Source organism: Rattus norvegicus, chromosome 20, assembly GCF_021556685.1.
Source record: "Rattus norvegicus strain SHRSP/BbbUtx chromosome 20, alternate assembly SHRSP_T2T, whole genome shotgun sequence".
NCBI lineage: Eukaryota > Metazoa > Chordata > Mammalia > Rodentia > Muridae > Rattus > Rattus norvegicus.
In genome coordinates, this window is record NC_141553.1 from 341,643 (window position 1) to 368,103 (window position 26,461).

General features: G+C 37.1%; 1 protein-coding gene and 2 pseudogenes across 1 annotated transcript; 1 reads left to right on the forward strand and 2 right to left on the reverse strand.

The window, feature by feature from the left end:
- Or2h16-ps1 (olfactory receptor family 2 subfamily H member 16, pseudogene 1) lies at positions 2,072-2,888 on the forward strand (annotated as a pseudogene).
- On the reverse strand, positions 11,935-12,873 carry Olr1675 (olfactory receptor 1675). The gene is given in 1 exon segment (NM_001000894.1): positions 11,935-12,873. A coding segment is annotated over 1 exon segment (939 nt).
- Olr1676-ps (olfactory receptor pseudogene 1676) lies at positions 17,141-18,079 on the reverse strand (annotated as a pseudogene).

Here is a 26,461-nt window from a genome sequence, read left to right on the forward strand (position 1 = left end):
GAGAGAGGCTTTTAATTTTCTTATTCAACAATGTGACACAATTTCAACTCAGTGTTTAAAATCACTGATCAAAGGCAGGCTATTGGTCTTGGCATGCTGCTTGCATTTTCATACCAGCACATTATATTCACATTCAGTTCGATAAGACACACTATTTTGTTTATATTACAGTAATTTGGCTTTCCAGATTGTAAAAAGCTGTTTTTAAACGCCCTTCATTAAATAGTATTTTATCATAGACTAAAGCTTTAGAGGAAACTCATGAACAAAGTTAATCTTATTTTAAGCTTGTTTTTATAATATCAACTAATTAAACAGTAATACTTCGCTCAGGTAATCAACATCTGAGAAATACAGTGCTTATAGAAACTTAAGTGCTTCTTTTGGTTTCAGTGATAGACTTAGGAAGAAATGAGTTACAAATTAAAGCCTAAGTTGTTCCTAAGGCCACTGGAATAGATACAGCCACAGCTTGTGAGTGGCTTTTTGAAATGAAGCTTTCTTTCCTATGTACTAATTGGATACACATTTTCCACCTTTCCTAGGATTGCACGCCTGTCAATACAGGTGTCTCTTCACTTACCTTATTTTAATAAACCCCCTTTATTTGATTAAAAATAGTTATAAGAGAATGTATTTCAGTTTTTCCTTTTCACAGGCAGAGAGAGTCTAGTATGAAGAGGAGAGTTTAAGATTTGCTTCAGAACTCTCAGGTACTGAGTTCATACAAAGAAGCGAGAAGGGGGGAAAGCTCAAGTTAGGAAAACATTAATAGAGAATATCAAGAAGGCTTTTATGTTGTGTATCTTTGCTATTCCCGAGAGTCCTGCACATTGTTTTTACAGACATCTCATTTAATCTTGTCCTCTGTGACTAGACAAAGTTCCTTGGGAAAGAGTTCTCTGAGGACATGCTTCTCCTGGAGTTAGTTACCTGGTGTGCTGAGGATAGAAGACAATCTTTTGTGCAGTGCAAAGCATTTGAAAATTATAATTATAATTTTATAATTATAAATTATAGTTCTTGAACTTCAGTCTTATGGAATCAGGAACCCTGCGACTAAGCTGCCAACATATGTTTTTACAAGAAATCTGAGAACCACTGGTAGTTGCTTACTTTACCATACCATTTACTTCTTCTTGAAGACTTAGAGAACAAGTCATAAATGCCAGCCAACTTAATTCCCATACTCCTGTGCTTTACAAAGGTTGAATGTACATGAGAAACCTATATTTCCTGTTACACTTTTACTTCTGAAAAGGAAGTCAGCCCCCTGGAATTGGTATAATACATACCCAGACACCAAGTTCTCAGCACATATTTATTACTGTGGAGGGGCAAGTGTGCGTAGAAGGGCTGTAAAAGTAACAGCAGCAGCAAGCAAGAGAAGCAAGAGGGTATGGTTCTGCAGGAGTGGGTTTTTAATGGCAAAGCAGGACAGATTTTGCTATGGTGTGTTGGTAAATCCTGATTGAACATATTAGTCAAATAATAAATTTTGATTCTTGGACCTTAGTGTTTTGTCTCAGAAATGATTCATTGGGACTAGACATTGTGGGCTAGTTTGGCAAATGCAATGATCATTTAGTAAGGGAGAGGAAAAGAGGTAAAAGGGCAAAACCTGTCTGCTATGTTTATCATGCTTGGATCTGCCTTTGCTGTGCTCAAGCCTATGAAAGCTCCGCCAATTTCCTCATAACTCCATGAGTAAGACAGATTATGAGGGGAGGTAATGTTGGTGCATGACAAGGGTTACCTTGAATATTCAACAGTGCAGAGTACTGGCTGATGTATAATTAATTTTCAGACTATTCTTCTAAGGCACTTACTCCTAAGTCAATTTCCAGCAATCACATTTTATTTGGGTTCTCCGAAAAGCAGAGATTTAGACAAAAATATAAATATACCAAATGGTGTCACTGCTGGAGGTGAAAGCAATTCCTGATACCAACATTAAGTAAAACGGAATCAAACAAGTTGCCCAGCCTTGCTTCCTGCCTGCTAGGACATTCACAGAGTTTTGAGCAACCGTCCTTGTGTCATATCCTGAAGATGCTAATGTCCCAGAAAACACAGAGTTTCCGATGACACCCCTGAAGTTTTCATTCTCTGTCTTCCGACAGGCTGTATTTGGAGAAGGTACTTTTGGAGGGTGATTTTAATCTTTTATTGTTTGACTTTTGCTGGAAATACTGTCACAATTTTCTTTTCCTCGAAGGACCCCAAACTGCAGATCCCGATGTATTTCTCCCTTTCCAATCTTTCCTTATTAGATATTTGTTTCACCAGGAGCTGCGTTCCTCAGATGTTGGTTAATTTGGGAAGTCCAAGGAGAACTATCACCTATCATGGCGGTGCCAGTGACCTTTACAACATCCTGTGGCTTGGCCCCACTAAATGTATCCTTCTGTTTGCATTGACTGTGTTCCTCTGTGTAGCACTGTGCTGTCTTCTATGATACATTACTGTCATGCACCTTAAAATCTCTCAGCAGCTGTCTGCCCTTTCCTGAGGTCCTGGCCTGACTCAGTCCTGATCCAATCTTCTGTGGCCCTCACACTGTCGTTTTGCTCCCACCTGGTGTGAGATGACATTGTGTGTGAAGTCCCAGCCCGGATTCAGCTCTCAAGTGCAGATATTGGGTGTAATGAAGTCCAGAGGTCCATCGCCAGTATTATGCTCTTAGTGTTACCCTAGGTCACGATCTTTCTTCCTACGGTGCTACTGTGAAGTCTGCGCTGGAGACGAAAGTCATATGTGGGAGAGAAAATAGCATTTTGCAACTGCATTTCACACCGTCTTGTTCTCTTCCTCTTCTAAGGTACTGTCACAGTTGTTTACCTTCCACCTAAGACGCATATGCTACCGAAAGGGCAAGTTTCTCAACCTTTATTTTAATTGGATATATTTTAAATTTATATTTCCTTTTCCTGGTTTCCTGTCCAAAAGCCCCCAATCCCATCCTCCTCCACCTGCTTCTATGAGGATGCTCCCTGACCCACCCAACCATCACTGCCCACCTCCCCAAACTGACATTCTCCTACGCTGGAGGGGTCCAGCCTTGGCAGGACCACAGGCTTATCTTCCCACTGGTGTCCAACAAGGCCATCCTCTGCTACATATGCAGCTGGAGCCATCGGTCTGTCTATGTCTTTGGGTAGTGGTTTAGTCCCTGGGAGCTCTGGTTGGTTGGTATTGTTGTTCTTATGGGGTTGCAAACCCCTTCAGCTCCTTCAATCCTTCCTCTCACTCCTCTATTGGGGATCCTGTTCTCAATTCAAAGGGTGGCTGCAAGCATTCACTTCTGTATTTCTCACACTCTGGCAGAGCCCCTCAGGAGAGAGCTATATCAGGCTCCTCTCAGCATGAATTCTTGGCATCAGCAATATTGCCTGAACTTGGTGGCTGAACGTATATGGGCTGGATCCCCAGGTGGGGGAGTCTCTGGATGACCTTTCCTTCATTCTCTGCTCCAAACTTTGTCTCCATATTTCCTCCCGTGAATATTTTTGTTCCCCCTTCAAGGAAAGACTGAAGCATCTGCACTTTGATTGTCTTTCTTGAGCTTCTTGTCGTCTGTGGCTTATATCTTGGGTAATATGAGGTTTTGGGATAACGGATAATATCCACTTATCAATGAGTACGTACCATGTGTGTTTTTTTGTAATTGAGTTACCTCACTCAGGATGATATTTTTTTAGTCCCATCCATTTACCTAAGAATTTCATGAAGTCGTTGTTTTTGATAGCTGAGTAATATTCCATTGTGTAAATGTACCACATTTTCTGTATCCATTCCTCTGTTGAAGGGCATCTGGGTTCTTTCCAGCTTCTGGCTATTATAAATAAGGCTGCTATGAACAGAGTGGAGCATGTGTCCTTGTTATATGTTGGAGCATCTTTTGGGTATATGCCAAGGAGTGGTATAGCTGAGTCCTCAGGTAGTTCAATGTCCAATTTTCTGAGGAACCTCCAGACTGATTTCCAGAATGGTTGTACCAGTCTGCAATCCCACCAACAATGGAGGAGTGTTCCTCTTTCTCCACATCCTCAACAGCATCTTGTTGTTACCTGAATTTTGGTCTTAGACATCCTGACTGCTGTGAAGTGGAATCTCAGGGTTGTTTTGATTTGCAATTCCCTGATGACTAAAGATGTTGAACATTTATTTAGGTCCTTCTCATCTGTTCAGTATTCCTCAGTTGAGAATTATTCGTTTAATTCTGTAGCCCATTTTTTAAAAGGGTTATTACATTCTCTGGAGTCTAACTTTTTGAGTTCTTTGTATATATGGGTTATTAACCCTCTATCAGATGTAGGATTGATAAAGATCTTTTTTCAATCTGTTGGCTGCTGATTTCCCTAATGACAGTATCTTTTGCCTTATAGAAGATTTGCAATTTTATGAAGTCCCATTTGTCGATTCTTGATCTTAGAGCATAAGCCACTAGTGTTCTGTTCAGGAAACTTTCCCCAGCACCCATGTGTTCAAGGCTATTCCCCACTTTTTCTTCTATTAGTTTGAGCATATCTAGTTTCATGTGGAGGTCCTTGATCCACTTGTACTTGAGCTGTGTATTGGGAGATAAGATTGCATAAATTCACATTCTTCTACATGCTGGCTGCCAGTTGAACCAGCACCATTTGTTGAAAATGCTATCTTTCTTCCCACTGGATGGTTTTAGCTCCTTTGTCAAAGATCAAGTGACCATAGGTGTGTGGGTTAATTTCTGGGTCTTCAATTCTATTCCATTGATCTACCTGTCTGTCTCTGTACCAATACAATACAGTTTTTTTTTTAAATCACTATTGCACTGTAATGCTGCTTGTGCTCAGGGATGGTGATTCCGGAAGTTCTTTTATTGTTGAGAATAGTTTTCACTATCCTGAGTTTTTTGTTATTCCAAATGAATTTGAGAATTGCTCTTTCTAACTCTATGAAGAATTGAGTTGGAATTTTGATGGGGATTGCATTGAATCTGTAGATTGCTTTTGGCAAGATGGCCATTTTTACTATACAAATCCTGCCAATCCATGAGCGTGGGAGATCTTTCCATCTTCTGAGATCTTCAGTTTCTTTCTTCAGAGACTTGAAGTTCTTGACATACAGATCTTTACTTGATTGGTTAGAGGCACCCCAAAATATTTTACATTATTTATGACTTTTATTAAGGATGGCTTTTCCCTAGTTTCTGTCTTAGCTTGATTATCCTTTGAGTAGAAGAAGGCTACTGATTTGTTTGAGCTAATTTTATTCCAGTCACTTTGCTGAAGTTGTTTATCAGGTTTAGGAGTTCTCTGGTGGGACTTTTGGGGTCACTTATGTACACTAGCATATTATCTGCAAATAGGGATATTTTGACTTCTTCCTTTCCAATTCGTATCACTTTGATTTCCTTTTGTTGTTTGATTTCTCTGGCTAGGATTTCAAGTAGTATGTTGAATAGGTAGGGAGAGAGTGGGCAGCCTTGTGTACTCCTTGATTTTAGTGGGATTGCTTCAAGTTTTTCTCCATTTAGTTTGATGTTGGCTACTGGTTTGCTGCATATTGCTTTTACTATCTGTATGTATAGGTCTGGAATTCCTGGTCTTTCCAAGACTTTTAACATGAAAGGATGTTGAGTGTTATCAAATGGTTCTCAGCAGCTAATGAGATGATCATGTGGTTTTTTCTTTGAGTTTGTTTATATAGTGGATTGTGTTGATGTGTTTTCATATATTGAACTATCCTTGCATCCCTGGGATTAAGCCTACTTAATCATGATGGATGGTCATTTTGATGTGTTCTTGGATTCAGTTTGTGAGAATTTTATTGAGAAATTTTGTGTCATTATTCAAGGGGAAATTGGTCTGTTGTTCTCTTTCTTTGTTGGGTCTTTGTGAGATTTAAGCATAATTGTGGCTTTATAGAAGGAATTGTGTAGTGTTCCTTCTGTTTCTATTTTGTGGAATAGTTTGGACAGTATTCATATTAGGTCTTCTATACAGATTTGATAGAATTCTGCACTAACCCCATGTTGTCCTGGGATTTTTGTTTTTGTTTTTGTTTGTTTCATACTTTTAATGACTACTTCTATTTCTTTAGGAGTTATGGGATGGTTTAGATGGTTTATCTGATGTTGTTTTTAACTTTGGTAGCGGTATCTGTCTAGAAAATTGTCCATTTCTTCCAGAATTTGAGTTTTGTTCAGTATAGGCATTGTAGTAAGATCTGAAGAGTTTTTTTTTTAATTTCCTTAGGTTCAGTTGTTATTTCTTTCTATTCTTTTCTGATTTTGTTAGTTTGGATACACTCTCTGTGCCCTCTTGTTAGTCTGGCTAAGGGTTTATCTATCCTGTTGATTTTCTCTAAAAACACTCCTGGTTTTGTTGATTCTTTGTATAGCTCTTTTCCTTTCTATTTTGTTGATTTCAGCCCTGAGTTTGATTATTTCCTGCTGTCTAATCCTCTTGGGTGTATTTGCTTTGTTTTTGTTCTAGAGCTTTTAGGAGGCCTGTCAAGCTGCTAGTGTATGCTCTCTCCAGTTTCTTTTTGCAGGCACTCAGAGCTATGAATTTTCCTCAGCACTGATTTTATTGTATCCCATAAGTTCAGGTATGTTGTGCCTTCAGTTTCATTAAATTCTAAAAACCCTTTCATTTCTTTCTTTATTTCTTCCTTGACCAAGTTATCATTGAGTAGAGCATTGTTCAGCTTCTATGTATATGTGGGCTTTCTGTTGGTTTTGCTGTTATTGAAGACCAGTCTTAATCCTTAGTGACCTGATGGGATGCATGGAATTATTTCAATCTTCTTGTATTTAGTGAGGCCTGTTTTGTGACCGATTATATGGTCAATTTTGGAGAGGGTATCATGAGGTGATATGAGAGGAATGTATATTCTTTTGTTTTAAAGTGAAATGTTCTATAGATATCTATGAAATCCATTTGGTTCATAACTTCTGTTAGTTTTTATAAGTCTCTATTTAGTTTCTGTTTCCATGATTTGTCCATTGCTGAGAGTAGGTTATTGAAATCTCCCACTATTATTGTGTGACATATTGTGTGTGGTTTGAGCTTTAGTAAGGTTTCTTTTATGAATGTAGGTACCCTTGCATTTGGAGCATAGATATTCAGAATTGAGAGTTCATTTTGTTGGATTTTTCCCTTGAGGAATATTAAGTGTCCTGCCTTATCTTTTTTGATAATTTCAGGTTGAAAAGTTCTTTTATTTGATATTAGAATGGCTACTCCAGCTTGTTTCTTCTGACCATTTGCTTGAAAATTATTTTCTAGTCTTTTACTCTGAGGTAGTGTTTCTCTTTGTCACTGAGGTGTGTTCCTTGTAAGCAGCCATATGCTTGGTCCTCTTTATGTATCCAGTCTGTTAGTCTATGTATTTTAATTGGGGAATTGAGCCCATTGATGTTGAAGGGAATAAGGGACCAATGATTGTTGTTTCCTGTTTTTTTTTTATCTTGTTAGAGATACAGTTATGTTTGTGTGACTATCTTCTTTTGGGTTAGTTGAAAGAAGATTACTTTCTTGCTTTTTCTAAGGTGTAGTTTACCCCCTTTGTGTTGGAGTTTTCCATCTATTATCCTTTGTAGGGTTGGGTTTGTGGAAAGATATTGTGTAAATTTGGTTTTGTCATGGAATATCTTGGTTTCTCCATCTCTGTTAATTGAGAGTTTTGCTAGATATAGTAGCTTAGGCTGGCATTTGTGTTCTCTTAGGTTCTGTATGACATCTGCCCAGGATCTTCTGGCTTTCATAGTCTCTGTTGAGAGTCTGGTGTAATTCTGCCTTTATATATTACTTGACCGTTTCCCCTTACTGCTTTTCATATTCTTTCTTTGTTTTGTGCATTTGGTGGGAATCTTCTCTTTCTTCTATACCTATTATCCTTAGGTTGATCTTCTCTTTATGTTCTGGATTTCCAGAATATTTTGGGTTAAAAGCTTTTTGCCTTTTACATTTTGTTTGACTGTTGTGCCAATGTTTTCTATGGTATCTTCTGCCCATAAGATTCTCTCTTCTTTCTCTTTTATTTTGTTGGTGATGCTTGCATCTATGTCTCCTGATATCTTTCCTATGTTTGTTAGTTAGTAGCTATGGTCAAAGAAAAAGCAAATGAAGAGAAATTAGATTCAGAGATATTCCTAATACTTCTTTCCCATATATCCTAGTTTCTCCCCTCTCTAGTGTTAGGGGTAAAGCCGTGGGGGATAAAAGGTAGCAATAAGAAGAACCCATAAAACAGCAAGGCTAGGTACAAGTGGTGCATGAAATTTAAGGATGAAAATGGGATATTTTATTCCCTATACAATAGAGAAAATGGCAAGGTTTGAAAGAATGCATTTTTTTCAAGATTTCAGTAGAAAATGTATTGTGGGTATAAGCCCTGGGATACTCCTAGTTTTGGTGAAAGAGTGGATTTCCTATTTTTCCTTTCTTTTTTCCCCCCAATATTTTGTTTCAAAAAATGTTGGAAGAGTGGCTGAGTGGTTTGCAAAATTGCTGGTAGAAATGGAGGTGCTTAAAAAGACAACAATCAAAATGGTTGAAATGGGAAAACAAGAGTGCTCACTCTACTCTCTTCTAAAACAGTTGCAGAGTTGTGTGTGCAACTAGAGAGTTTACAGATGGAGATGGCAGCACTTGAGAAGCAAGAAGCACTGGAAAAGATGGAACAAAACATTTCAACACCAGCAACTGAGGAAGAGAATGGACTCTTGACTTGGCCACAGGTAAACACCTCATCAATTTCTTAAAATACAAAGTTATAAAATAGCTCTTATTGTTTATGATTCTTCGTCCTCAGGTACTGTACAGATGATCTTGAAGGGAGTGAATTAACCTTGCAAGGATGCATTGTATACCCAGGAATTATACGTGAAGATTTCAAAGGAGAAACAAACAAAGAGAACTGCAATTTAATGCGGATGATATGTTTTTTTCAGTGGGTACTGTTTCCTTTCATCACTGATAAAACCACTCATATAGAAAGAATAGGAGGCTTGGAAGTACTAGAAATTGTGTGCTGACAAACTATTCTTAATGTTCAGAAGCCAAAATTAAAATTGCAAGTAAATGGTATTGAAATAGAAAATTTGGTGGATATGGGAGCTGATGTACCCATCATATCATAAAAAATATAGAATTTAGAATGGCCAGTTTACAAGGTTTGTATACACATTCTAGGAATTGAAATGTTATCTTAGATAAATCTTGAGATGAGTTAAATGTATGGGAATGGAAGGTCAAACAGAAACGTTAATGTTTTATGTGGCTGACATACTCATACATTTTTAAAGAAGTGATCCTTTAAAATAGTAGTTTACTTAGATTGATTTCATGCAATCTAAGAGGCATCACATGATGAAATAAAGAGTGAAATGGTAGATGTTTCTGGGGAAGGTATTGATAGATGTCATCAAAACTATCCCAGGGTGTACAAATGGTCCAAAAAAAAAAAGGATATAAAAGATATTGAGTTTCAATTTTTATAAGGAGGAGGGCACTGGTTAAATATCAGTGGTTCTACCCTTAAAATGGTTTACTGAGAAGTTTGTGTAGACAGATCAATGGCCCATAACAAACAAAAAAATTCAGGAGGAAGGAGGTTGGGAGGACTTTGTAGAATGTACCACAGACCTAGGAGGTGAACGACTCTCAGAACTCAAAGGCAGGAGGAATCTTAAATGAAATGCCCTTCAGTGGGGAGAGGGAACTTGTGGAGCCCTCCCATAGGAGAAAGACAGGGCATCAAGTGATGGATGGGATTGCCATTCTATAGTCAAAAACTTGGACCCAGAATCGTTCCTGTCTGAAAGAACTGCAGGGACAAAAATGGAGAAGAGTCTGAGGAAAAGGAGGTCTAGCAACAGGCCCGAATTCGGATCCAATTGAGGGAGACCCCAAAGCCTGAGGTTATTACTGAGGCTATGGTGTGCTCACAAAAAGGGTCCCATCATGACTGCCCTTCGATAGCAGCAACAAGCAGCCATAATAGTTGGAAGCAGATATTTAAACATAACCAATGGACAGAAGTTGCTAACCCCTGTGGTTGAATTAGGGAAAAGCTGGAAGAAGCTGAGGATGACTCCCCTGTAGGAGGACCAGCAGTCTCAACTAACCTGAACCCTGAGATCTCTCAGACACTGGGTCACCAAGCAGGCAGCATACACCAGCTGATATAAAACCCCAACACTTATACAGCAGGGTTCGGTCTCAGTCAGAGAAGATGCACCTAACCCTCAAGAAACTGGAGGCCCCAGGGAGTGAGGAAATCTGCTGGGGTGAGGGGTGAGGTGGGTAGAGACATCCTCGTGAAGATGGGGGAGAAGGATATGGAATGTGGAACCGTCAGAGGGTGGACCAGGAGGGGGAGAAAATCAGGTCTATAAAAAAAGATTAAATATATAAATAAAGAGGTATTGATTTAAAAAAATTTAACTCATCAGGGAACAAATGAAAAGCTGATATTTACACAAGATTGAGACAGGAGACTCTCTGAATAAGGACTGCAACCTGATATATATGAGAATGAAATTAGCATTTTAATTGTCACACAGTGCACAATGACATTGTGCCTACACCTATAAATGTTAGCAGATAAAATGTAAACTTTAGTAGGAAAGAGATTGCCAGATGCATCTGTGGAACACATAGCTCCCAAACTTGATTGTATTTTGGTTATTTTGCTTTAAATTCATTCACTTTTTGGCCAGAAATATAATATTGATTTTCTTTGCCCAAAAAGTAAAAAATCAAAGAATTACATAGAAAATAGTTTCTGACTTCATCATAAATGTTAGAATACAACTACATTAATTGTTAGAAACAGATCTGACAGACAGTTACTAAATATAGTAGTTTATCCTGATAGGATACCATTATGGGCAATCCATGAAGATTGGTAAAAAGTTTAAACATCCAGGTAAAGAAAACTGACACACCTTATATTTTTCACTTATATTTAGCTCTTTATTATGAACCTTATTTAATTGTTCATAAATTAATCCAATACCACAAAGTGTCATAAGCCATCAATTTATTGTAATGAAGTATAGCTCATTTAATGATAAAAGTTAACTTCTCAGTGTTTGTCCTGAAACTGTCCTAGATTTCTCAACTGATGTGGATGTATATTTTGAACATCCTTATGTGAAATTTATATATTTATCACAACTCATATTGTAGAAATAAGTACTCTTTCAATTCAAATTACAACCAAATTACAAATTACTAACTCCCATGCTTTAAAAGGCATTCAATCTAGCTCCAACTATATGCATATAAATGTTTCCAGGCTGTCATTATATTTTTGTTCTATTTAACTGATCAAGATATTTAAAATAAATGTTTTAAGAAAATAATATTTTCATCCTTTACCATACAATTGTTGGTATTTAATGATATGTTCCTCAATTCCTCATATAGATTGCATGCATATTTATGTTTAGAAAACTTTACAGGTTATATTTAAAAATGTGCACATAAATAAAGTCTACAAACTACCAAAATAGTTTATTAAAAGCAGTCCCTACTTAACAGTGAATTAGAAAACACAAGTTTAGAAACATGTAAGCATTTATTCCACAAGTGAAAAATTTTTAGAAAATGGATGAATGTTTATTCTTCAGTTTTCATGACAATTAGCTTCAAACAACATAATTGTACTATAAACTAAATGATTGTTTTAGCACTTAATAAAGTAGCTATTTCTAATGTACCAAAACAATGCATTTTAACTTTTTTTCTAAGCAGAGTATCCATATTGTTTCATACTATCCAAGATTAACCATTGTCTAGCATGATTAGAAGAAATACAAGTAACAAGATATGACTTATAAGAACATGTAAAAATAAAAAGAAAGATGTTTCGTACAGGAAATGAGTTGTAGAAAAAGTCTCTAATTTGTATATTATTTTATAAAACATCCAAAAGTATTCACTTTGACATAAAAATATTCCTGAATAGATTACCTAATGCCCCCTTTACATCCTTGTTCCTCAGAGTGTAGATGAAGGGGTTCAGTGTAGGAGTTACTACTCCATACAAGAGAGCCATGAACTTGGGTTGGTCTTTTGTAATAGAAGAGGGAGGCTGAATATACATGCTAATGGCTGGACCATAGAACAAGAGAACTACAATGAGATGAGAGGAACACGTCCCAAAGGCCTTTTTCCTTCCCTCTGAAGATTTGATTTTAAAGACAGCATGCCCAATACTAGAATAGGAAGCAAGAATTAAACACAGGGGAACAGCTAAAAGAAAAATGGATACCACAGACAGAGCAAGCTCATTCTTTTCTTTTTCACCACAAGCAATTTTTATGAGAACTGGAATCTCACACACCAAGTGATCCATTTCATTGTGGCCACATAGAGGTAATTGCAAAGTTACAGTGGCCACTGTGACACCATAGGAAATTCCAATCAGCCACACAATGGACACTAACAGGAGGCATTTATGCTGATTCATTATGAGGCTATAGTGTAGAGGTTTACAGATGGCTACATATCGGTCAAAGGACATAAGAGCCAGGAGAACACACTCTGTAACCCCCATTGTGTGGAAGAAATAAAGCTGAACTGAACAACTCATGTAGCTGATGGTCTTTGTGGAGCTCCCAAGGTTAGTTAGAATCTGAGGCACAAGGCTTGTGGTGTAGCAAATGTCCAGAAAGGAGAGGTTGGTGAGGAAGAAATACATGGGGCTGTGGAGAGAGGGATCAATTGTGGACACCAGAATGATGGCAATGTTTCCAATCATGGCTGTGGGGTATGTTACCAGAAGAATAATAAAGAGAGGAAGTTCCAGCCAAGGACGGTCTGCAAAACCAAGTAGAATAAACTCTTCTGGGTGACTTGTATTGATCAGTGTCATTCTCTGCAACCTCACTCTCCTGTAGTAAAGAAGTATCAAGAAAGTTACTATTGTAGGAATAGAAAAGCCTACCAATTCATTGGTTATGACTATGGAACACAAGATTGGCGTTGTACATTTGAAATGTCATGGTGATGGTTAGGAAACTACTCAGTCCATATTGAAGACCTTCGATATATCTTCAGTAATTAGGTAAAAATGTGACAAAGGATACACATTTCTATAATCCAAACTCTAGTTAAAAATAAAGTGTTATTTTTCTGCGGTTGGCTGAGCAGCTTTCAAATCTGAAGTAATGAATGCCAAGTTTGTTGTAGACACAGTCTCCAAATATAAAGTAGAAATCAAATATAGAAAAATTTGACATAGTCTCTGGATTTTAGATGCACAACACATACACAGAACAGAAACATGAATGCCAACCATTCATATGCAAATACATTCCTACATTCACACAAATTATTGTAAAAACTCAGGATTATCTTCTATTTCTGATACAAAATTTGAAAGGTTGTTTTGAAATATCTGACTATACATGAGACATAAAGGTGAGGAGCTAATTTTAAGAGCAGTGATAAAGGCATTACTGAAACATCATAGAAATATTTCCAGGAATCAGTCAGAGAAGTTAGATAAAGAGCTCTGAGATCTTAGTATGGAAAATTGGCTGGTCCATTTCTATATTCTGGTCCAAATTGTCAAAACTTCTGCATGTGAAATAAATATATTTGAGATATATACAAACCTCCTTTACGTACTTAGATTGAGCAAGAACTTTTAACACTATTAACATTTTTCTTCATATCTGTATAGTTGTCAAAATTCCCCATTTATAAGCCAAATGAGTTAAGCCACTGTTGCAGTGTTATTTTTTTGAGTCATATATGGGCTTTATTGTATAAATATTTAGTGGAAATTTTGACATTAGATAATATGTGATAAATTATTGTTAACTCATTCTTCTTCTAGATGTATTTATTTACCAACTGAATTCAATGTTCTCTTTCATTGTAAAAATTGGAGCAACAATCTGGGACACATGGATTTTTTTATTCACATTGATATTGTAAATATATTTTAACTCCAAGAGTCTTTTGTCAGTAGTTATCTTAATTCAGACAGAGTGACATTCAAATCCCAGCAATTTTGCATTTCTTAGATGTATCCCAGTACTTCCTAGGTATAGTAAAGGCTGATACAATAAAATCAAGGGACAGAATAAAACAGTGTTTTGAAAGCTATAACAGTTTATGTACACATTTTACCTATGAGTGTTTCATATAAACTCATACCTGACATAAAATGAATATTCAAATATTATGTTATGATAACATTCTATTGACCAAATCTGAGTTATTTCTCTAGCCAAATAACATCCTCTAGGTGAATCATTTTTTTATATTTAAAAGGAGTTCTCAAGCTTTCCTTCATTGAAACCTCAGGGCCATCCTATGAGGGCCCAAAGAATATACAAACCGCAAGATATAAATCATGTTCTATGACTACACATTAGGTAAGATGCACAAATTAAAAAAAAAAAAAGAAACCAAATAACCTTGTATGTTAGAAAATTAATAAGTCCCACAACTTAATTTTAACACAATTTTAAAAATTATCTGCTCCTATAGGTGTTTTGCTTCCACATATACCTGTGCACTACACGTGTGTCTGTTGCCTACAAAGGCCAAAAATGCCAAAGGATACCTGGAACTAAAATTAATGATTGAGATCTCTCTGTGAATACTTGGGATAGAACCCCGTTCCTGAGAAGAGCGATCAATGCTATTAACTGCTTAGGCATCTATCAAATCCCTCAAACAACTTTCTAATGAGTTTTGTATTTTGTGATAAGCAGTAGAACAAGCCTTTCCCACACTTAAAATCCTGTACCATTAATTCCCTCATAGGATAACATTTTTCCTCTATTTTAAGATATATAACCACCTTTTCCTCCCCTCCTCTGAATTACACACACACACACACACACACACACACACACACACACACACACACACACTTCCTCTTCCCCACAACATCCTCAGCTCCTATTTCCTTTCAGAAAGAGTAAGCCTCCGAGTGATATCAATGAGCACTGAGAACAATATGCAGTAAGACTAGGCACAAACCCTTACATCAGTCCTGGATGAGCCCACCCAGTAGGAGAAAAAGCATCCCACAGGCAGCAAAATTGACAGAGACACCTCACACTTATTAACCAGAGTCCATAAAACGTGAATGGAGATAGAAAAAAATATCATCCTAAGTAATGCAACCCACCCCAAAAACACAAACATGATATGTACTCAGTTATAAGTGGATATTAACTATTAAGTAAAGGATAATAACACAGCACACAGATCCAGAGAAGTTAGGTGAAGAGGAGTGGTCTACATGGGGTGCACGAAACCCCCTGGGAAGGGGAAATAGAATCGGTTTTGTGGGTGGTCTGGAATAGGAGAAAGGTCAGAGGCTTTAATTTTCTTATTCAGAAATGTGACACAATTTCAACTCACAGGGAACCAGTGTTTAAATCACTGATCAAAGGCAGGCTATTGATCTTGGCATGCTGCTTGCATTTTTATACCAGCATATTATATTCACATTCAGTTCCATAAGACACGCCATTTTTTTATATTACAGAAATTTGGCTTTGTAGATTGTAAAAAGCTGTCTTTATTTTTAAACACCCCTCATTAAATAGTATTTTTATCATAGACTAAAGCTTTAGATGAAACTCATGAACAATATTAATCTCATTTTAAACATGATTTTATTATATAAACTGATTAAACATCAATACTTCGCTCACATAATCAACATCTGAGAAATATACGGGTTATAGAAACTTACCTAAGTTGTTCCTAAGGCCACTGAAATAGATACACACAAAGCTTATGAGTGGTTTTTTGAAATGAAGCTGTCTTTCCTATGCAATAATTAGATACTGCACTCCACACTTTCTACCTTTCCTAGAATTGTACCTCATTCAATACAGATGTCTCTTCACTTATCTTATATTGATAAACCCCCTTTATTTGATGAAAAATGAATTTAAGGGAAAGATATTTCAATTTTCCTTTTCACAGGCAGAGAGAGTCTAGTATGAAGATGAGAGTTTAAGATTTGCTTTAGAACTCTCAGGTACTGAGTTCATACAAAGAAGCAAGAAGGAGGGAAAGCTCAAGTTAGGAAAATATTAATAGAGAATATCAAGAAGGCTTTTATGTTGTGTATCTTTGCTATTCCCAAGACTCCTGTGCACTGTGTTTACAGACATCTCATTTAACTTTTTCCTCTGTGACTAGACAAAGTTCTCTGGGAAAGAGTTCTCTGAGGACATGCTTCTCCTGCCCAATTAGTTACCTGGTCTGCTGAGGATAGAAGACAATATTTTTTCCAGTGGGAAGCATTTGAAATGAATTGATTTCACTTCTACACACTCTGAACACCCACTAAAAAGCACACAGTTAAAGATGAGCTTGTTTGAATCAGTTATATTGAGGAATTTAAATGAGAATGATATTGATCATTACATTCATTAAGGACATCATATAAGAACTAACTCTCACGCTTTGAAATGCATTCTATCTAGCTACAAGTATATGCATACAAATGTTTCCAGGCTGTCATTATATAATATTTTTTGCTATTTAACTGATTAAGATATTTAAAATTAATGTTTTTAAGAAAGTAATGTGTTCATTCTTTACCATATACTTGTTGGATTTAATGGTATGTTTCTCAATTCCTCATATAGATTTCATGTATATTTATGTTTAAGAAAACTTTACAGGGTATTTTTAAAAATATGTACATAAATGAAGTCTATAAATTACCAAAATAGTTTATTAAAAGCACTCCCTACTTAACAGTGAAGTAGAAAACACAAGATTAGAAAAATGTAAGGATTTAGTCCACAAGTGAAACATTTTTAGAAAATGGATGAATGTTTATTCTTTAGTTTTCATGACAATTAGCTTCAAACAACATAATTGTACTATAAACTAAATGACTGTTGTAGCACTTAATAAAGTAACTATTTCTAATGTACCAAAACAATGAATTTTAACTTTTTTCTAAGAAGAGTATCCATATTGTTTAATACTATCCAAGATTAACCATTGTCTAGCATGATTAGAAGAAACACAAGGAAAGAGACATGACTTATAAGAACATGTAAAAATAAAAAGAAAGATGAGTTTTACAGAAGGAATGAGTTGTAGAAGTCCCTAATTTGTTAATCATTTTATATAACATGTACAAGTATTCACTTTGACATAAAAATATTCCTGAATAGATTACCTAATGCCCCCTTTACATCCTTATTCCTCAGAGTATAGATGAAGGGGTTCAGTGTAGGAGTTACTACTCCATAGAAGAGAGCCATGAACTTGGGTTGGTCTTTTGTTATAGAGGAGGGAGGCTGAAGATACATGCTAATGGCTGGACCATAGAACAAGAGAACTACAATGAGATGAGAGGAACATGTCCCAAAGGCCTTTTTCCTTCCCTCTGAAGATTTGATTTTAAAGACAGCATGCCCAATACTAGCATAGGAGGCAAGAATTAGACACAGAGGAACAGCTGAAAGAAAAACGCATACCACAGACAGAGCAAGCTCATTCATTTCTTTTTCACCACAAGCAATTTTTATCAGAACTGGAAGCTCACACACCAAGTGATCCATTTTATTGTGGCCACAGAGAGGCAATTGCAGAGTCACAGTGGCCTCTGAGACAGCATAGGAAATTCCAATCAGCCACACAATGGACACTAACAGGAGACAGTTACGCTGATTCATTATGAGGGTATAGTGTAGAGGTCTGCAGATGGCTACATATCTGTCAAAGGACATAAGAGCCAGGAGAACACACTCTGTACCCCCCATTATGTGGTAGAAATAAAGCTGAACTGCACACCTCAAGTAGCTGATGGTCTTTGTGGAACCCCCAAGGTTTGTTAGCATCTGAGGCACAATGCTTGTGGTGTAGCAAATGTCCAGAAAGGAGAGGTTGGTGAGGAAGAAATACATGGGGCTGTGGAGAGAGGGGTCAATTGTGGACACCAGGATGATGGCAATGTTTCCAATCATGGCTGTGGGGTATGTTACCAGAAGAATAATAAAGAGAGGAAGTTCCAGCCAAGGACAGTCTGCAAAACCAAGTAGAATAAACTCTTCTGGGTGACTTGTATTGATCAGTGTCATTCTCTGCAATCTGATTCACCTATAGTAAAGAGTTATTGCAAAAGTCAGTTATAGGTATAGCAAAGTCTCATTGTTCATTGGTTATAACTGTAGAAACCAGGGTTGCCTTCCATATTTGAGATGTCATGCGTGAAATTACAGTTTACAAAGCACATGAAAATCAAGAAGTAAGAGCAAAGCGTGGTTAGTTCAGTCCTTTTAAGAAGGGTGAACAAATTACTCACAGCAAGAAATACTAAGACAAAATGTAGAGCTGAGACTGAAAAAGAGGCCATCCAGAGACTGTCCCACATGGGGATCTATCCCATATACAGTCTCCAAACTCAGATACTACTGAGGATGCCAAGAAGTGCATGCTGACATGAGCCTGATATCTCTGTCTCCTTAGAAGCTCTGCCAGACCCTGACAAATACAGAGGTGGATGCTCGCTGCCAACCATTGGTCTGAGAATGGGGTCCGCAGTGGACAAGTTAAAGGAATGAAGGAGCTGAAGAGTTTGGAACCCCATAAGAAGAACAGCAATATCAACCAACCAGACCTCCCAGAGCTCTCATGTACTAAACTACCAACCCAAGGGTACACATGGAGTGACCCATGGCTTCAGCTGCATATGTAGCAGAGGATGGCCTTGTTGGCCTTCAATGGGAGGCCTTTGGTCCTGTGAAGGCTCAATGTCCTAGAGTAGGGGAATTCCAGGGTGGGAAAGCAGGAGGAAGCCAGTGGATAAGTGGATGAGAATCCTCATAGAAGTAGGGGGAGGGAGTATAGGATAGGGTTTTCTGGAGGGGAAAACGTCAAAGTGAATAAAGAAATGTAAATAAATAAATGTAAATAAAGAAAATATTCAATAAAAGTAAAAAAAAAGAAATTTGTTGGGTGAAATTTAGGAGACAGCTGAACCTATATAGAGGTCTGTGCCAAAGCAAGAGGACCTGGGTTTAATCTTCAATAATTAGGGAAAAATGTTGGCAATGAAAACACATTTCTATAATCTCAGCTCAAGGTAAGAGAAAACTTGTTCTTTCCTGGAGCCTACTGACTACTTAGTGTAGCTGAATTGATGAGCTCCAGGTTTACTTGTAAGCACAGTCTCCAAACATAAAGAAGAAATAAAATATAGAAAAATTTGACATAGTCAATGGATTTTTTATGCACAACACATACACAGAACAGAATCATGGTTGCACAACCATTCATATGCAAATATATTCCTACATGCACACAAAATATTGTAACAACTCTGCATTAACTTCTATTTCAGATACAAAATTTGAGTTATCTGACTATACATGTGACATAAAGTTGAGGAGCTAATTTTAAGAGCAGTGATAAAGGCATTGCTGAAATGTCATAGAAATAGTTCCAGGAATCAGTCAGAGAAGTTGGAAAAGAGAGTTCTGAGATCTTAGTATGGAAAACTGGCTGGTCCATTTCTATTTTCTGGGATAAATTATTAAAACTTCTGCATGTGAAACGAATATACTTGAGATATATACAAACCTCCTTATATACTTGAGATTGAGCAAGTTGTTTAAACACTATTCACATTTTTTTCTTCACATTTGTGCAATGGTCAAAAATCCCCATTTATAAGCCAAATGAGTTAAGCCACTGTTACAGTGTTGTTCTTTTGTGTCATGTATGTGCTTTATTGTATAACTATTTAGGGGAAGTTTTGACATTAGATAATTTGTGATAAATTATTATTAACTCATTCATCTTCTAGATGTATTTTTTACCGAGTTCAATGTTCTCTCTTATTATAAAAATCTGCCAGCAGTCTGGACCACATTGATTTTTATGTTATTCACATTGATATTTTAAATATATTTTAACTCCAAGAGTCTTTTGTCAGTTGATATCTCTATTCAGAGTGACATTCAAATCCCAGTAATTTTGTATTTCCTGGATGTATCCCAGTGCTTTCTAGGTACAGTAAATGCTGATACAATAAAATCAAGGAACAGAGTAAAACAATGCTTTGAAAGCTATAATGGTTTATGTACACATTTTATTTATGAGAGTTTCTTATAAACTCATCTCTGACATAAAATGAATATTCAAATGTTATGTTATGATAACATCCATTAATAAATCTGAGTTACTTCTCTAGGCAGTTAGCAACTCCATAGGAGATCATTTCCTTATAGTTAAAAGCAGTTCTCAATCTTTGATTCATTGAAACCTCAACGCCAACTTGGGAGGGCCAAAGAAGTCACTCAGACCAAGATATAAATCATGTTCTATGACCACACATTAGGTAAGATGCATAAATTAAAAAAACAGAAAACAAATAATCCTGTGTGTTGGAAAAGTAATAATTCCTACAACTTAATATTAATGCAATTTAAAAAAATCATCAACTGCTCTGGGTGTTTTTCTTCCATATATGCCTGTGTACCACATGTGTGTCTAGTGCACACAGAGGCCAAAAAATGCCAAAGGATACTTGTAATAAAAATTAATGATGATTGTGAGCCTCCACATGAATACTGGGGATAAAAGCCAGTTCCTGTAGACAAGCAATCAATATTATTAACCGCCGAGGCACCTATCCAATCCCTCAAACAACTTCTTAACGAGTTTTTTATTTTGTGATAAGCACTGGAACAAGCCTTTCCCACACTTAAGATCCTTTGGAACTTGTTCCCACATAAGAGAACCTTATTTCTGTACTTTAAGATATATAACCTCCTTTTCCTCCACTCCTCCCATTTATACACACACACACACACACACACACACACACACACACACACACACACACACACAAACACTCACTTCCTCTTCCCACCAACATCCTCTGCTCCTATTTCCTTTCAGAAAGGAGTAAGCCTCCAAGTGATATCAATGAGCACTGAGAACAAGATGCGGTAAGACTAGACACAAACCCTTACATCAAGGCTGGATGAGGCCACTCAGTAGGAGAAAATGGGTCCCACAGGCAGCAAAATTGACAGAGGCACCTCACTCTTATTAATCAGAGTCCAAAAAAGTGGATGGAGGTAGAAAAAAATCAACCCAAGTAAGGCAACTGGAACCAAAGAGACAAACTTGATATGTACCCACTTAGAAGTGGATATTAACTATTAAGTAAAGGATAATAACACAGTACACAGGTCCAGAGAAGTTAGGTAAAGAGGAGTGGTCTACAGGGAATGCATGAATCTCCCTGGGAAGGGGAAATAGAATAGGTTTCATGGGTGGTCTGGAACAGGAGAAAGGAGAGAGGCTTTAATTTTCTTATTCAGCAATGTGACACAATTTCAACTCACAGGGAATCAGTGTTTAAAATCCCTGATCAAAGGCAGGCTGTTGGTCTTGGCATGTAGCATTTTCATACCAGCATATTATATTCACATTTGATTAGACATGTCATTTTGTTTATATTACAGTAATTTGGCTTTATACATTGTAAAAAGCTGTCTTTATTTTTAAACGCCCTTCATTAAATAGTATTTTTTTAATCATAGACTAAAGCTTTAGATGAAACTCATGAACAAGATTAATCTGATTTTAAACATGATTTTATGATATCAACTAATTAAACATCAATACTTCACTCACATAATCAACAACTGAGAAATATACGGGTTATAGAAACTTACCTAAGTTGTTCCTAGGGCCACTGAAATAGACACAGACAAAGCTTATGAGTGGTTTCTTTGAAATGAAGCTGTCTTTCTATGTAGTAATTAGATACTGCAACCTTTCCTAGGATTGCATCTCATTCAATACAGATGTCTCTTCACTTAATCTTATTTTGATAAATCCCCTTTATTTGATTAAAAATAAATATAAGGGAAAGATATTTCAGTTTTTCCTTTTTACAGGCAGAGAGATTCTAGTATGAAGATGAGAGTTTAAGATTTGCTTCAGAACTCTCAGGTACTTAGTTCATAGAAAGGATCAAGAAGGAGGGAAAGCTCAAGTTAGGAAAACATTAATAGAGAATATCAAGAAGGCTTTTATGTTGTGTTTCTTTGCTATCCCCAAGAGTCCTGTGCATTGTTTTTACAGACATCTCATTTAACATTTTCCTCTGTGACTACACAAAGTTCCCTGGGAAAGAGTTCTCTGAGGACATGCTTCTCCTGCAGTTAGTTACCTGGTGTGCTGAGGGGAGAAGACAATATTTTGTGCAGTGGGAAGCATTTGAAATAAATTGATTGTGTTTCTCCACACACTGAACATCCACTAAAAAGCACACAGTTAAAGATGAGCTTCTTTGAATCAGTTATCCTGAGAAATTTAAATGAGAACGATATTGTACATTACATTAAGGATATCATATAAGATTTTAAGTTTTAATTTTCTCTATTATAAGAAAGAAGGAAAATTCAAACCATAAGAATAATAAAAATAATAGCCACTGAATTTACCCACAGCAAATAATCTACCAATACCAAGAAAAATTCTATTTGGTATTTTATCACAATTTAAATCCAAATCTTGCTTTTTCAATGTGTTTGAATATCCTGTATTCTTTTGATGGAAGAACTGGGCTCTGATGGCACCCAGTAGTCTTGGTTTCTGTTGCTTAGGTTCCTGTGCTTCCCTCTCATCATGAGGTTGTCTCTGGTGTTAGCTGGTCTAGCTGTGTCTGACAGTGGCTTGACCCTGCTATAAGCCTGTGAGTCACAACTACTGGGAGAGCAGCCCTCTCCCCGTGGGGTCTGGGTACAGAGAGCTGTGGCACTGAGTCAGCTCAAGGCTTAGAGAGAAACCTGAAAGTTCGTGTCCCAGACTGCTCCTTAGTGCCTGTGTCCTGAGGAGTCCAGGGGATTTCCTTTTGGGCCAGATATGTGAGCATAAGTGGTGGTCTCACCTGTGCTCTCAGGTGAGAGTGTCAGCACGCTTGGGAGACCAGCTTTCTCCCAGCAAGATCTATGTACAGAGTGCTGTGACACAGGGTCAACTCTGGGTACAGGCAGAAATGGGGAGGATCAGGTGCCAGATTGAGCCTCGATTTCTGTGTCCTGAGGGCTTTGTGAGGGTTCATCTTGGGCCAGCAATGTGAGCAGACATGGTGGTTTCACTTGTGCTCTCAGGTGTCATTATTTCTAGGAGACCAGCTCTCTCCACAAAGGATCTGGGTACAGGGGGCTGTGGCTTCTCACCCTTTTCTACAGTGTAATAACTCCAACTCCCTCTCATTTATACACTAAAGAACAAAGAGAAAAAGGAGCAGTGAGAAGATTAGGGTAGAAGGTTGAGAGATCCCACGGATAACTACAGATGCTGGCACATGGGTTTCCTATTCCTGACTTGAAGAGGCTGAGAATTCTTAGCTCAAAAACCTTGAGGTAGGTCTCCCCAAAGTGAAGAATAGTTCATTTTCTTTGAGTGAAGATGTTAGCTTCCTTTTTCAGTTATTGATTAGACCCCTGATTTCTTCAATATGCTGATTGAGAAACAATTTGGTAGTTAAAATGCCAGGAGCCATCTTGTTAAACCTAAAGATTAGCAGGTGATCTTCCTGAGATGCTTCTGCCATGGACTGTAAAGCTGACAGATTTGCTCCTTTAGGCATGGCCGAGGAGATGGCAATTGAAGAAAGATTACTTGAAAATATGCTTTTCCCATAATTATTAAATATATAATAATCACTATGTGTTGACCCATCCTTTCGCACAGAATTCTGCAGACGTGTGGAGATATTCTATCTTGGCATGTGGCCATGTGCACAAATACATAATGATCCTATAGAATTCCTAATTCGATCTAATGCTTTTATGACGAAAGCTTTTAGAGATGGTCTCAGTTGCTAGAAAGATGGCATAAAGTTAGAATCAAGAATAGAACGAGCCCATTCTCATAATAGTAAGTAAAGGCTGCATAATAAAAAAATGCAACGGGTTGTCATAATTACTCTAAAAAGTGAAATAGACTTGGGGCAAATTTGTGTTCAAGGTAAAATATATAAGTCCAAGGACAAAATCATGCATGTGCACTATTATAAGGCAAGGCTATGAAAGAACTATTACTTTGAGCTTATAACAAGTACATAAAGCAAAATGCTCCTTTGAATTTAATATCAACATCCTTCTATAACTCCCACTCTACATAACATTTGATCTCAGTGGTAATTTTCTGAAGAACTTTTGGTCAAAGAAGGTATAAAGTGATCTGGGAATAGAAAAAAAAGGTTTTGGTTGAATAGTTTGCCTTGGGCAGCACTGTCCCATACATGCAGCCCTCATCCCTCCTTTCTTCCCTCCATCCCTCCATCCATCCATCCATCCACCCACACAAAGTTATGTTTCTTTGTCTATATGTATGTGTATAGGTATACATATATTTGTAAGGATGCATAAATATTTGTGGAGTTAATTGTGACAGATAGTCTGGGTCTGGCCAGAGTGTGTGTATATGAATGTATTTGTGTCTGTGCATATTTGCCTGTATAAAGCATCTCAAATATTTTTCTTCTCTTCTTCTCTGGTTCACAGAGAATTAACCACCGTAGGCAAAGAAACTTTTGGCTGACTCACAAGTAAAAGTAAAAGGAGCACTAGCAATTATCCTTTTATTTAATTCCTTGATGCTTAACAGCATGATTCTATTGCCAGATATTAGTGCTTATTAAAGTACAAGTAATAAAGAGTTGTATTTCTCTAGTTCTTAATGAAGCACAGAAAAGTATTAAAGTATTAAGTTTTCAGCATCTAATGAAACAAAGAACTTTAAGAAACAGATAAGAATTTTAACTCAGAACCTTAAGAAGAGTTGTTTCCCAAGCATGCATTAAAGCACAAAGAGTTAAATAAAGCACAGAAAGTTAATGTTTAATAAAGCAAAGAGTTAAAAAGAAAGAAGCCAGTAGTTTTTTTTGTTGTTTGTTTGTTTGTTTTTTTTTGTTTTGTTTTGTTTTGGAGCTGGGGACCGAACCCAGGGCCTTGCACTTGCTAGGCAAACGCTCTACCACTGAGCTAAATCCCCAACCCAGGAGCCAGTAGTTTTAAAGAAGCAGAAAGAAGGTTTTTAGGATTTTTTTAGAAGGCATCAGTAAGCATTTAATATACAGAGCTCGATGTCCAAAGACCATCAGTCTTTAAAAGTATGTCTAACGATGCGTCCCACTCCAACTCATTCCAGCCTGGACAGGCTGGTGGCATTAAATTCGTTTAATAGTCATTTTCTTGAGAAGTATAATACAATTTATTTGTGAGAAAGAACCACAATACTAACAAAATAAAACATCAAAACCTACTTTAATAATTTTATTTAAATGTTTCTAGACTCCCTTCTAGCCTACCACCCACAAGAGATAGTGAAAAGGAAAGATTCATAGGCCAATGGAAGATATGCACCTGATAGGAACTAGTCCTTCAAGGCAAATCCAATACATGTAGTCAGGATCTCAGCAGTTTAGTTCACATGACTCATCAGCAGTAGCTCGATCCACTTACAAACACCATTCACAAATCGACATTAGCACTTTGATCCAGAAGATACCATGAACCTCTGCCAATTGTCCAGAGTCCACAGAAGTGTCAAGAAGCCACCAGAATTCCACCATAAGCTTTTTGGTCCTTTTCTGTTAACAAAGTCATGACACACAATGATCAGAAAAGAGTTGCAAGGAAAACCAGTATCACACAGAATTCTCAGTAAAAAAACACAGCATCAGCAAAGCCCATTGGAGACCTGCAAAGACTGGCAAGGAAAACCAATACCACATAGCGTTGTCCACTATAGGACAATGGTGGACAATAGGCTGTTATATTTATACCATTTCCAAACATGACATGTTCTCTCAAGTATCCTCTCTAGCAAAAGATCACCTGTCCCCTTTTCAGGCAGCTTCCAGAAAAATACCACATGTCTGTTGTCAGGAAACCATCCACCCATGTGTCTGCATCAGCAAAAACATCCTCTAATAAGACCATTTCCAGAAAAACACATGGCACAACTGATTCTGCGAAGAAACCAAAAGTTTCCACTTCAGCAATTTTTCTTACATTTTCACTGTACTGATTTACTTAAGATTGTACTGAGAGTTGAAACATGAGCATCCTGCAAATTAAATAACTTTTGAACTTCACTACAGGCCTCTTTTATTTAGTATGAAACTTTATTTATTTTTATTTGTGAGGATGCATCTGTTTGAGTGTGTTCCACATGTGCACAGGTGCCTGCAGTTGCTCGAAGAGAATGTTGGATTCCCAGAGGCTGGAATTACAGGATAACGTGGTTGCTAAAAACTAAACTCAAATCCTTGGAAGAATAGGAAGCTCTCTTAATCAGCAAAACAACTCATCAATTTCTTATTTTTACTTGAAGACATCTCAAACTGAAAAAGATCCTACCAAAGACTCATGCAGACCCATACAGGCTCCATGATTGCCACTTCAGTCTTTGTGAGCCTATAAGAGCCC